At 39.4% G+C, this 12,472-nt stretch overlaps 1 protein-coding gene and 1 non-coding gene across 2 annotated transcripts; both read left to right on the forward strand.

The window, feature by feature from the left end:
- Positions 1-762: 762 nt before the first annotated feature.
- On the forward strand, positions 763-10,709 carry Ccnb1ip1 (cyclin B1 interacting protein 1). Its single transcript, XM_076930495.1, has 5 exons — positions 763-836; positions 1,671-1,809; positions 6,545-6,861; positions 8,977-9,310; positions 9,962-10,709. The coding sequence occupies exons 2-5, from the start codon at positions 1,782-1,784 to the stop codon at positions 10,162-10,164; spliced, it is 882 nt and encodes a 293-aa protein (XP_076786610.1). The 5' UTR covers positions 763-836; positions 1,671-1,781; the 3' UTR covers positions 10,165-10,709.
- LOC117706459 (small nucleolar RNA SNORD126) lies at positions 940-1,016 on the forward strand. Its single transcript, XR_004606548.1, has one exon. It is a non-coding gene; the product is annotated as a small nucleolar RNA SNORD126 (small nucleolar RNA).
- Positions 10,710-12,472: the final 1,763 nt, after the last annotated feature.

The following is a 12,472-nucleotide window of genomic DNA, read 5'->3' on the forward strand; positions in this document are numbered from 1 at the left end:
TTATATGTGCAAAGGGTCTAGGTCAGTCCCTTGTAGGCTCCCTGATGTCACTTCAGTCTCTGAGCCCCTATGAGCCTAAATTAGTTGACTCTGGGTTTTCTTGTTACAAGAAAGCTCTTAGGACAGAGGAAGTAAAAATTTCCTTTCACTGCCATCTTGTGGCCAACAGGGGCTCTAAGTGATTTTCCTATGTCTGGGGAAGTTGAAGATTAATTTAATTAGTATTGGCTCAAGAGAAATTAAAATATGATTTGAAAACTATTGTATTACTGTTCTACTTATTACAAAATGTGTGAATTGGTTTTTTTTCATAATTTTTGCTTTGCCAGAAGAGGGTGTTGGACTCCCTGGCTTGCTGTGTGCTGCCTGACATGGGCATTGGGAGCAGAGCTTAGGTCCTTTGGAAGAGCTAGTTCTCTGAACTGTGAGCCATCTCTCTAGCGCCATCTTAATTTCTAAAATTCTGAGTTTGTGTAGAGGTCCTCCCCCAATTTGGTGGTGAATTGGGATTTTGTTTATTTATGTTTTGCAGGGCCTTTTGCAGCCCAAGCTAAGTGACCTTAAACTTGGAGTATTTGACTTCAATATTTCATTCTCCTGCTGGGATGGCAGGTGTATAACACCACATCTGGCTTTAAATGACATTAGTGGCAAGTCAAGTTGAAAATAAAGTTACTCTAATTTTCCTTATCACTTGATATATAGAGCATGTTGATTGTGATTTATGTAATTATAATAAATAACCTTTGTGTTTTCTTATAACAGATGATGGTAAGCAGTTGGCTCTAGTATTTCAATTTGGATTCCTAGATTAAACAGGATTCATTTGGCAACAGGTAAATTTAATAATCATCTTTACCATGAAAGATAAGGGATGCAATATTACTAGAAGCTGACTTAGTTGCAAAGGCCTTTGTTTGCCCTTCCTCAGTCATTTACAGTTTGCTATGATGAGATGCATGTTAAGTCCGTGTTTCAGCTGATCACACTGATTATATACATGTGCTGAGCAGACTATTAGGGCAAACACTAGAAATTGAATTCAGCTTGCTAAATATTTCTTAACTTGCCTTTAGTCCTTCCTTCCCAGGGACTTCATTTAAAGAATTTGACAGAATCAACATTTAGTGTTTTGGTCTTTGGGCTAATATGAGATAAATTTAGTTGATCCTTAATATCTTGAACGATACAGAAAAAGTACTGATAGCTGATATAATTCTGTTAGCTAATGAGTTTGACAGTTTAAAAATTTTCTATGTATATTGGTATTTTGTCACCTGTGTGCCTATGTACCAAGTACCTACAGTGTCCATTGGGGTTAGAGGAGGATGTTTTGGATTCCCTGTGACTGGAGTTAATGACAGCTGTGAGCCACCATGTCAGTGCTGAGACTTGAACTTGGGTGTTTTGGAAGAGTAGCCAGTGCTCTTCCCCATCCCCACTTTTTAATATCTTTTAAGTTTGACAGTTGTAAACTCATCACTTTTCAGTCTTTATATGATTACTTGTTTAACATTATGCAGTTTTAATTTATTAAATGGGTTTGCATGTCAAACAGGTTATAACATAATTCCTTACTTGACACTTTTTATACATGTTTGTATGAGAAATTTGGAAGCACACATAGCTCATGGACAGCATTGTATACCCCCTCCCTTTTTTCCCTCCAGAAATGAAGGCTGAAATACAAGAAGTACAAATATTTAACATTCAGGAGAGAGTACCAGGTTGATACCAATCACATTTCCTGTCTGGACCTTCATGCTGTAAATCATGGTTGTATGAAAAATGATAGTTGGAGTGTCAATGGTAAGTCTTAAGATTGGGAGATTATTGATATAGGAGAATCTGAAAATTCTGCTTTGTAATTAGTGTCCAGCTGCTTGAATTTTAGTATTTAAAAAGCCAAAGCTCTTGGAAGGTGGTACAGTATAGTGGTTACATGTAGGACACATAGTAGGCTTCTAGTCACACTGGTTTATAGGCTTGTGTTCTATCAGTTCAGTTATAACATTGGCAAATTTTCTAATATTTTATCCCAGATAGTAATAATAGTATAAGACTCAAAGGGTAATTATTCTATACTACCTAGAAACTTCTGACCTAGAGAGGTGGTTGGGGTTTAAGAGTGCTAGTTGCTTTTCCAGAGGAGTAGAAGGACCCACATGGAAGCTCACAACCTTCTGTAGCTAGCTCTAGTTCTAGGGAATTTGATGCCCTCATCTGGTTCATGTATGTGCTGTGCACAGGGAGTGCAGACATGTAGGCAAAACACAAAGTTAATAAGTCCTGTGTCTGCCAAGTGGCCTACTCATTAGTGCCATTCCCATTAGCTCCCAAAGCTCAGCTGAGTTCTAAAATTAGGCACAGTATGGAGTGAGAATATATTGTGTGTCCCCATGTAACTGGGTATAATATTTGTCCAGCAGACCAGGCTTGGCACTGACCAAGATTTCATAGGGCAGTGGTCTGTTTCGTGTGCTTGGTCCCTACCATTATCAGAGTGTCGTCTAAATGCTTCTTTATGTGATTGGAAATAAACTTTGCTCCTCACTGTTGAGCCTAGGTATCATCATACAAAACTGACTTGTCTTAGGGCTTTGTGAGGATAGACAGGGTGTCTGTCCACAGTAGTGTTTTCTGAACTTTGCCATGTCAAACAATTACAAAGCAGCAGGTGAAGTGTTCAAAGCGTGGCCCATAGCTATAGTGGACTTTTTGATTATACTAGTATTCCACAGTGGTTGATCTTGAGAGTTATTAGAACATGTTTAAATTGTAAATGATTTGTTTTAAAATTTAAAACAAAAATTTAAAGTTTTAAAATTTAATATGTGTATGAGTGTTTTTGCTTGACTGTAAGTCACATCTGGTGCTTGAGGAGGTCAGAAAAGGGCATCAGAGTTACAGGCAGTTTTGTGATGATGCTGTATGTGTGTTGGAAATCAAACTCAGGTCTTTTGCAAGAACAGCCAATGGTTTTAACCATTGAGCCATCCCAAGTAATGGATTTCCTTCTTTTCCCAGAGGCATTATTTCTTATCCCAGCTGTCCTTGAACTCTGTATATCAGGCTGGCTTGCAACTCTCAGAGATCTGCCTTTCTCTGCCTCCTGAGTGCTGGGATTAAAGGCATGTGCCACCATTACTGGGTCCAATTAATAAACATTAATACATTTATTATATTATTAATAAATGTATTTGTTAATACATTTATTAATAAAAATTAATACATTTCAAAGCATCTTCAAATAATGCATTATTGAGGGTAGAATGTACTCAAAGATGAAAGCTGACTCACCAGAATTGTGTCACAGAATCAACTTGCAAGATGAACAAGAACACAAAGTAAACCCTGAAGGTTGCACATTTTGCTGTCTATAGTGTGCTTGTATTTTATGTCAGATTTATGGGGCAACATAGTTTACTTGAATTTTACATTAACACAGCTCCAGAGTATTTGATGGGGATTTTGGCATGTCAAGGAGATGTGCACAGAGGTTTAGTCTTGTTTTTAACTGTAAAAAACTGTTAGGACAATTACTTAGTATGCTTTAGTATATGCCTATTAGAGGGATGAAGGCAAGCACCATGTATTTCTTGACTTGGTATAAGAATTAACTTGGAAGTTCAGTTCTCTAAGTAAGTATTAAAATCTCTGCTTATACTCTTTGACATTTAATGAGGTTGTTTTGTACTTGTATTCTTTATGTCTGGGACAGTTAAGCAGAAAAACTCAAGGCTCAGTTGTAGTTTATCCATGAACCTACCTACTTAAATGCTGCTCCCTCAAGTTAAGGCTGAAGTAAAGCAGCTGATCCCAAGTCCAGATACCCACTGATTAATATCATGGGCCCTGCAGTTTCAAAACCAGCCTGCCTAAGAAAACAGCTACCTTCTCCATTCCCTATCTTAGCTACAGAAACCCATCATGAAGAATGTAATCTCCATTTTCTAGAGATCTGATTTCTGAGTGACTGGGTCCTGTGCCTTCATTTTGGCCTGTGCAAAACCAAGCTATAGCTGTTGGTTTAAATTCTCATCTTTTATTTCTTCCTATAAACTTAATTTGTACTTATGCTTACCTCTCAAATTTCCACTGACTTAACTGGTACCAGTAGGATTTAAGTTGCTAGGGGAAAACAAATGTTAGAACTATTTCATTAATTGAATGAATATGGTTTCTAATGGCTGTAGCTTAGTTTGTCTAACATGCATGAAAAACAGGCTCTATCTCTAGCATACACTCCCTTGATCCCAGTATTCAGTAAGTTCAGAAGTTCAAGGTCATTCTCTTACACTGAGTTCAAGGCCAGTATGGGAAACAAGAAGCCTATCTCAAAGGGAAAGAGGCTTACTGTTGGGAACTTCTGTTTGGTGTTATTAGTTCACAGCAGGTTCATACCTTCTGAAGGTGGCTGCAAGAAAATGGCATTACAGTTTGCATCCTAGCTACCTTCTAACCCTGAGACCAAGAATGCTGGCGCATTCAGCTTCATTTTAACAGTGAGAAAAAAAAAAAAAAACCACAGTTGCTATAGGTAAGCTCAGAAGGGCAGAATGACAGCAGTATTTAGGATCTGGGAGATGGCTCCGTAGGTAGAGCACTGCTGCTCTTTTGGATGTCCTGAGTTCAATTCCCAATACCTAGTTGGCGGCCCACAACCATCTATAGTTTCATGGGATCCTATGCCCTGATTTGCAGATGGTGTGCACGCAGACAACATACACGTTATTTTCAAAACAGCTACTTAACTATCAGTAAAGATGCCTCAAAGTTCTGAGACTGGAGGGATGCCCCAGCAGTTCTCACTGACCAGCTCTCAGCATCTGAGAGGGCCTCTCACAACTCTGGGGCATCCGCGCAGAAACACAGGAAGCGGGTCGCTTTTGAGAAAAGCGTCTCACTATATGACCTGGGCTACCGTGGAACTCGATTAGTCTTTTTCTCCAGTGCTGGGATTAAAAAAAAAAATCAATATCAATAAAGGCCGCCGTCACCACCACTACCTATTGCTTCCTTTAAAGCATTTTGTGAATAATTGTAACTAGGTTGACCTGTAAAAGCAGGAGACTAGGCATCTGATTACCTCAAGAGTGAGTGCCAGGTGCTACCCAACAGCCCGCCAAATGCTACCCATCAGGCCTTGCGGGGACTACGCATGCGCTCTGGCAGCTTGGCTGCGTGAATTGTGTCTTCCGTGGAAGGCCGACACCTTTAGCTTGCCTTGCTGCAGGTATTTGTTTTTGTTTTTTGTGTTTTTTTTTTTTTTTTTTTTTCTGTGAGAGGTGGGGAAAGGCAGAAAATTAAGGGAAAACCGCGGGTCATGTTCTGAAAAACTTGGCCGGCCGTCATCTTGTGTGACTTTGCCGGCTGCCTTGTGGCAATGTGGAGGCTGCACCTTCACCTCAGCTAGGAAGGGCGCTTTATACCCTGCTGGAGGTAAAGTAAAATTGGCCTCTGTTGTCATGTGAATTGTATCTAGAAACGCAGCAAGGGTGTCAGTATATCTGAACACCGGGGTCTCATTGTAGCCCATGGTTGCCTCAGATTCACAGAATCCTCGGGCGGTCGGCAGTACAGGTGTGACTTTTGAGATGAAGGTGTCAACATATCCATTCCCCTCACCCGGTAACATTGGTTAGTTTTTTGAGACAGGATCTTGGTGTGTAGATGAGGGTGGCCTGGAACAAAGGTTTCTGAATGTTGGGATTATAGGTGTGGCCCATCAATCACACTACTAAGGAAACCCTTAGTACTAAGGAAACATTGATTACTTTTTCCTTGTGGGTATATAATTGATACACCCACTGTTAAACACTATTTGACTTGCTAAAGCTGTTGCTTTCAATGATGAACACTACTGATAAATAACTTAGACTAGAGAATTTGTTGGAAACGTTTTAAATCAAACCATAGCAATATTCACAGATGCATTATTTAACTGAAAATATAAACAGGCATTTTAATGTGGAATTTTCAAGCTTCATTCATAATAGATAAATTAGCCTCATCAGACAGCTAGTCTTTTAAAATCAGGGCAGTTTGGTTAAGGGATATGAGATGTCAAGATGTATAAAATAACCTAAAGATGTCACTTAAATTTTTACTGAAAAGACACTGAAGGTATCTGCAATTTTGTATTTACCAAGTATGAGGAGTACTAGTCCTAACTGTCCTGGAACTCACTGTGTAGAATGGCCTGACTTGGAACTTTCAAGTACTGTATGAAAAAGACTTGGGCCAGCATTCTTGGTCTTAGTAGAATGCTGTATGTTTTGGTGGAAAATGGCACAAAGGACAAATTTTTGTTTCTTTGGACTATGATGTTTCTAAACATTTGCATGTGCACAATATTTTTGACATTGATAAGGGTTGGAACTATCTGTATAAGACTTTATGGCTTTGGAAAGACAAGGCATTGAAGCTGAAATCAATGTACTTTTAAAACAATGTCCATTTTTTAAAAAATCAAATAGCAGCACATTTTTTTTTTTTATTTTACATTCATTACAATTTGTCTTACCTTCTTATTTCTTGTTAGGATTCTTTTGGAGATTCATCATGTCTTTGTGTGAAGACATGTTGCTTTGCAATTTTCGGAAGTGTCGTATCAAGCTCTCTGGTTATGCTTGGGTCACTGCCTGCTCTCACATCTTCTGTGATCAGCATGGCAGTGGTGAGTTCAGTCGTTCACCAGCCATCTGCCCTGCTTGCAACAGTACCCTTTCTGGAAAGCTAGATATTGTCCGAACAGAACTCAGCCCATCAGAGGAATACAAAGCTATGGTGTTGGCAGGGCTTCGCCCAGAGGTTGTTTTGGACATTAGCTCCCGAGCATTGGCCTTCTGGACATACCAGGTTAGTGCCTGAGGTCTGGGGGGATGTCTCAGTGTGTAAAGTGCTTGTGTAGGCATAAGGACCCGAATTCAGTACTATAGGAGAGCTGGGCTCTCATGGTGAAGATACCTGATAGGCAACATCACCCTCCACATGCACAAGCACATGTGTATACAGACACACATATACACGGAAGTGTGATTTTGAAGCCTATGGAGGATCTTTGTTTCTCTTGATGTGAGGTGCCAAACTCAGGGCCTTGTGCTTTAAAGGTTGTACTGTACCAGTGAACTCAATCCCTAACTACCCTCCGAGGGTAGAAAAGTCCTTTCATTGTTATATTTTATATAAATACATGAATGTGCAGAAAACTTAGTTTAAATATTTTTCCTAATGATTTTTATTATTTAAGTATTTGTCACATGCTAAGTAGGTATTTTTGTTTTTATATTTCATGAATAAACTCTGTGAAAAGTGATTATTAATATTCTCATTAATGCTGAAAATTAATAAGTCAGCAGTTTTTTCTTAACCAACTAGTTTTCCAAATAACCACATAGAGATCTTTTAATATTTCAAAGCTTAGGCCTCAGCTGGGTAGACTAACTAGCTCATGTAATTAACCCATCCAATCTTGTGGCTAGCTATACCTACATACATGTGTCTCCTGTCTCTTGGTGAAAAGCTTCCTTTTTTCTTCCCAGAGTTCCCTTCTCCCTCCCAGGAAGTCCTGTCTATCTCTCTCTACTGCCCATTCACAGGCCTTTTATTGACCAATTAACTTGGAGCAAGTTTTTTTTGTTTTTTTTTTTTTAATCAAATCATAATTTTTACTTTTTTAACACAGGGGTTGTAAACACAAAAATGCAGGATGTGGGGAAGGGGATGACACAAGAGCATAGGTGTTCATGGGGAGTACAGATATCTTTCAGAACAGGGTATCAGCTGGGTGAAGGTTCAGGGGACAGGTCACTATGACTCTGCCTATGATTCACTTGTCCTTATCTAAGTTGGTACTATCCGCCAAGGCTACCTAGACTATTTACAAGGTCTATGACTACTCAGGCTGGTAGATTTCCACAAAAGCTGCCTGTTTACAGTAGGTTATAGCCATCTGTTTCAGTGTTTTTCCACAGAGACCCACGACTTTGTGTTATCAGGCATGTAAGTCAGGCCTATTGCTGATTTTAGGCTGATGGCTGATTTTAGGCCTTCAGTGTATAAGCAGGGCTGCCCCTGACATCTCCTCCCTTCTCCAAGTATAGAAGGGCTATGGCGATTCTAATCTTGCCAAGGCTGGGATAAAGGCCTGACCTCCAGTAATTATTAAAGGGGACCTTGTAATGGCTCCTGTTCTCCTGTTGTCCAGTGAAGCATGAGAGGGGAGCAAGGTTTGCACAACAAAAGCTGGCATATGTGAGATTTCATTCGCCTTCAGCCACCAGATCTAGGGATATAGCATTTAGCATTTCATTACATAGCGGCCCCAGGACCAGCCGCCAGTGTCTGCTTCTGCTTCTGCTTTATGGTCAATGCCATACTGCAGTTTCCTACACTTGTGTATCTAGAGTGGTTCTGTGGTGGGAAGGACCAGGCTCAGGGTTGTGCACATGCTAGCCATGCTGAACTCTTCCAAAGTGGCCATACTACTTGGTTTGCTATGTTCTAGTTACATGTTCTGCCCAACATGGGGTTACACGTGTGTAAATGCTAGAAAGCAAGGATATTTGAGATCTTATTATTTTATTCTGGATCATTAGGAAAATTGGACTTCATCTATATGTCCTGTATTACGATTTTTTTTCTTGGTTTTGTCCCATGGGGCCCAGGTGGCCTTGAGTTTGATCCTCCTGCCTACATTTCCTGTCTGCTGAGACTACATGTGTAAACCTTCACCTAACTTCTGTTGTATTTCTTAACTTTCAGGCTGCATGTCACTTGTAGATAAGACATCTTGTTTTGATAGTACAGTTTTTTGAGCAGCCCATTTTCTGTAGTCTGCTCATTGTATGTTGTGATTATGTTTTTAACCAGGTTTTAAATATTGTGATGATGATGTCCCTGTATAAGCATTCTTTCCACTTCTGCTTGGATGAGGATTTAGAGTCTATAATATTGTGCTGATTCTTTGGACAGGTACACCAGGAACGTCTCTATCAAGAATATAATTTCAGCAAGGCTGAGAACCACTTAAAACAGATGGAGAAGATATATACACAACAAATACAGAGCAAGGATGTAGAATTGACCTCTATGAAAGGGGAGGTTACCTCCATGAAGAAAGTTCTAGAAGAATACAAGAAAAAGTTTAGTGATATCTCTGAAAAACTTATGGAGCGCAACCGCCAGTACCAAAAGCTCCAAGGCCTTTATGATAGCCTTAGGCTAAGAAATATCACTATTGCTAGCCAAGAAGGCTCCCTGGAACCAGCTATGATCCCACAGTCTGGAGTCTTTGGCTTCCCATCAGGTAAGAAGGAATCTAATACCCAACTCCTAGTTTTTTTACATTGTGCTGCAATGTGTTCCCCACATTTCAGAAAGCTCTGAGAGTGAAGAACCATAGTAAGCTGAGCTGTGGATGCCTTGTTTGACTCAATACACGATTGCTATTTTTATTTTTAATTTTTGGCATTTATTTATTTATTTATTTTTGGTTTTTCCAGATAGGGTTTCTCTGTGTAGCCCTGGCTGTCCTGGAACTCACTCTTTAGACCAGGCTGGCCTCAAACTCAGAAATCCGCCTGCCTCTGCCTCCCAAGTGCTGGGATTAAAGGTGTGCCCCACAACCGCCTTGCTCCCTGCTGTCTTGACAGATGACAGATGGAGTCAGCTATTCCTCTTCCTGAAGTCTAAGGAAGGTGTGGTAGAATTGGTCAGATGTTTATTCTGTCTGCTTGATTTTTCACATGGGCGATAGTATATACTGTGGTAGGGAAAAGTGGAGTGACATGGTCTGTCTTATCTTAGGTCTATATTTATCATAGGAGATGACTTTAAGATAATTATATTATCTATCTTGTAGGAGTTGAATTTTGTTAATATTTATTCAGTGATTATGAGTTGTTTCTAAAGATCTTTTAGGAAATATTCTTATATTCTTCCTAATTTTCTCCCCTAGGGAATAATAACTCAAAGTTTTCTTTGGACCGCACACCAGCTGGAAATCAGGGTGGTGGAGATGAAGATGTTCAGTTCAGACCGTTTTTTTCGTGTTCTCCCACAGCACCGGAACCCATTAACAACTTCTTTAGTTTTGCATCTCAAAGCCATGAAGCAGAGCAGCAAGTCTGCAGCAGGGCCTTTAAAGCAAAAAGAATTTAGCAGAGTGTTCATTCCTGCATCCCTGAGTTCTCTTCACATTCTGACCTTAGAAAAAGTTGGCTTGCAGTAGGGTGTGTGGCTTCCTGTTGGGTTTCTTCTCTGTTTCCTAGGGCATGGGCATTTCATGAATCTCTGTCTCTACATTTGTCATTGCTCACACAGTCACATTGTTCCACAGATCCTGTTTCAGAACAATCTGTGTTTATGCTCATGTGAGCACCAGTGTTATATTTACATGGAGCTTTGGATTCATTCTAGCATGTATATGTTAAGTGTGTGCATTGATTTTTTTTTTTCTCTGCTAGTATATTTCTGTAAAAATTATGGTCTTGGAAAATGATGGCCAAAAATGATGGTCTTGGAAAATGGTGGCTTGCTATTAGCATGTATTTTACAGTCATGTATTTTCATTTGTGTTACTTTGTTTTGGAGGTGTGCTTATGCCAGTAAATGAAAGTACAATTTAATGCATATGAGTTGTTTCTATTTAAAAATAATTTATACTGATAAAGTTATTTTAAAATAAAACTGCTTATTTACCTTTTATGTTGATGTGTTTTTGTTTTACATATTTTTATTTTTAATTATGTGTGTCCCTGGGTATGTGCACAAAAATTTGAAGACTTTTGTTTCTACTGTTCTAATCACCTAATCTAAAATACTGGGTAAAGGCCATATTTACTGAACTGCACATCAAATATAGTAATGAGGACCAGAGTGGTGGTGATGGACAGCTTTAATCTCACTCAGGAGGCCAACAGAGGCCAGCCTGGTCTACAGAACAGCCAGGGCTACACAGAGAAACCCTGTCTCAAAAATCTAAACAAACCAAAAAGGACTGAGGAGCTTGTGTGTTAATCTTTTATGCAAATCTTATAAGGGAGAAAATTGTTTTTCTGGCCTTACTGACAGAACATCGTTAAGGCTGTGAATTGAGGTGAACCTGGAGTTTCACTGGACTGAAAGTTAGTTAGTAACTTATAGTTAGTAAGACTATAGTGCTTTCTTGGCTCAGTCAATTCCAAACAGGTTGAATATAAAGCACAAGTAGAGTGGTTCCTAGTTATAAATGACCTCAAAGCACATTAATGTGGTTACAGATTAGGTGAAAATTAAGATTTGTGAGGGTCAACTTTAAACAGAACTTCTCAAGCCATTCACATACTGCTGCTACTGACTATAAGAATGATTTAAGACAGTTTTTCTTTATTAAGTACTATTTTTAACTTATAAAGTAATTGTGCCTAATTAGTGCATTCAATTAGTGTTCCATTAGAGGGCAAACAGTATCTGGATTCCAAGTGTTTCCCCCTCCACATACACTAGTGTGAGACTGAGTTAACCTTTTTAGGCTTTGTTTTTGTAGAGATGTAGACAGGATTTTTGTTTATTTTTGGCTGGCTTGAGCTTACTATGTAGATGGTCAGTGAGTTTCACCAAATGAGGAAAGTTGGTGACAGTCTATTTCTAGCGGTTGGGGGTTGGGGGGACAAGTAGCTGTAGGTCTTAAAGGTGGCATCAAAGGTGGCCTTGGCCAAGTTGCCCATAGGGGCTGATGGCTAGCAGTTATTAAACTGGGCAGCAGCAGCAGCTTTTTAGGCACAGGATCAGGGACAATGCCATTGTCTCTGGGAGCAGGGATAAGATGCACCGACAGAGAGCCACAGTGGCCTGGCATGCATGGTACAGTGTGGGACTTGCCAATCTTGTTTTCCTAGTTGCCTTTCTGCACAGGGCAGAAAGCTTGGTTGAGATGATTGCCCCTTGATGGCAGTGCCTACCAAGACCAATTAAGTGAAAATACACATTTTATAGCTAATAAAATACATTTTAGGTTGTAGTATAAAATAAAATTTTCTATGAGATTTTTTCCAATTTTGTTGGGAAAACAGGAAATACACATCGTGAACAATTTGAAATATAAACGGTAGAATTGAAACAAAATCTAATTATAAACTGTCAGGAATATTATGCCTTTTCAAAAAGTTGTTCAAGAATTTTTAATTTGCATTGCAGGCTTTATTTTTTATTTCTTTTTAATCTTACTGCATTAATGTTTTGCCTGCGTTTATGTCTGTGTGAGTGTGTCAGATACCATAGAAATGGAATAGACAGCTGTGGTCTCTCATGTGGGTGCTGGGAACTGAACCTGGATCCTCTCGACTGCCCTGTTGTAGGCTCTTTTAAAGGTATGAAAAAGCACAGAGGAAAATTGCAGGCTTAGATTTTTTTCAAAACTTACTTTAATAAGGGTTCTTAAATGCTTTAATCTCCCTTCTAGCCTTCCACCCACCAGAGGTCATGCAAA

The sequence above is a fragment of the Arvicanthis niloticus genome, chromosome 3, assembly GCF_011762505.2.
Source record: "Arvicanthis niloticus isolate mArvNil1 chromosome 3, mArvNil1.pat.X, whole genome shotgun sequence".
Classification (NCBI taxonomy): Eukaryota; Metazoa; Chordata; class Mammalia; order Rodentia; family Muridae; genus Arvicanthis; species Arvicanthis niloticus.

Bases quoted from the DNA above. Each gene is read 5' to 3' on its own strand.
- Ccnb1ip1 (XM_076930495.1), top strand. From the start codon at position 1,782: ATGAAAAATGATAGTTGGAGTGTCAATG. The intron at 1,810-6,544 runs GTAAGTCTTAAG...ATTTCTTGTTAG, and splicing joins TGATAGTTGGAGTGTCAATG to GATTCTTTTGGAGATTCATC. The intron at 9,311-9,961 runs GTAAGAAGGAAT...TTTCTCCCCTAG, and splicing joins AGTCTTTGGCTTCCCATCAG to GGAATAATAACTCAAAGTTT.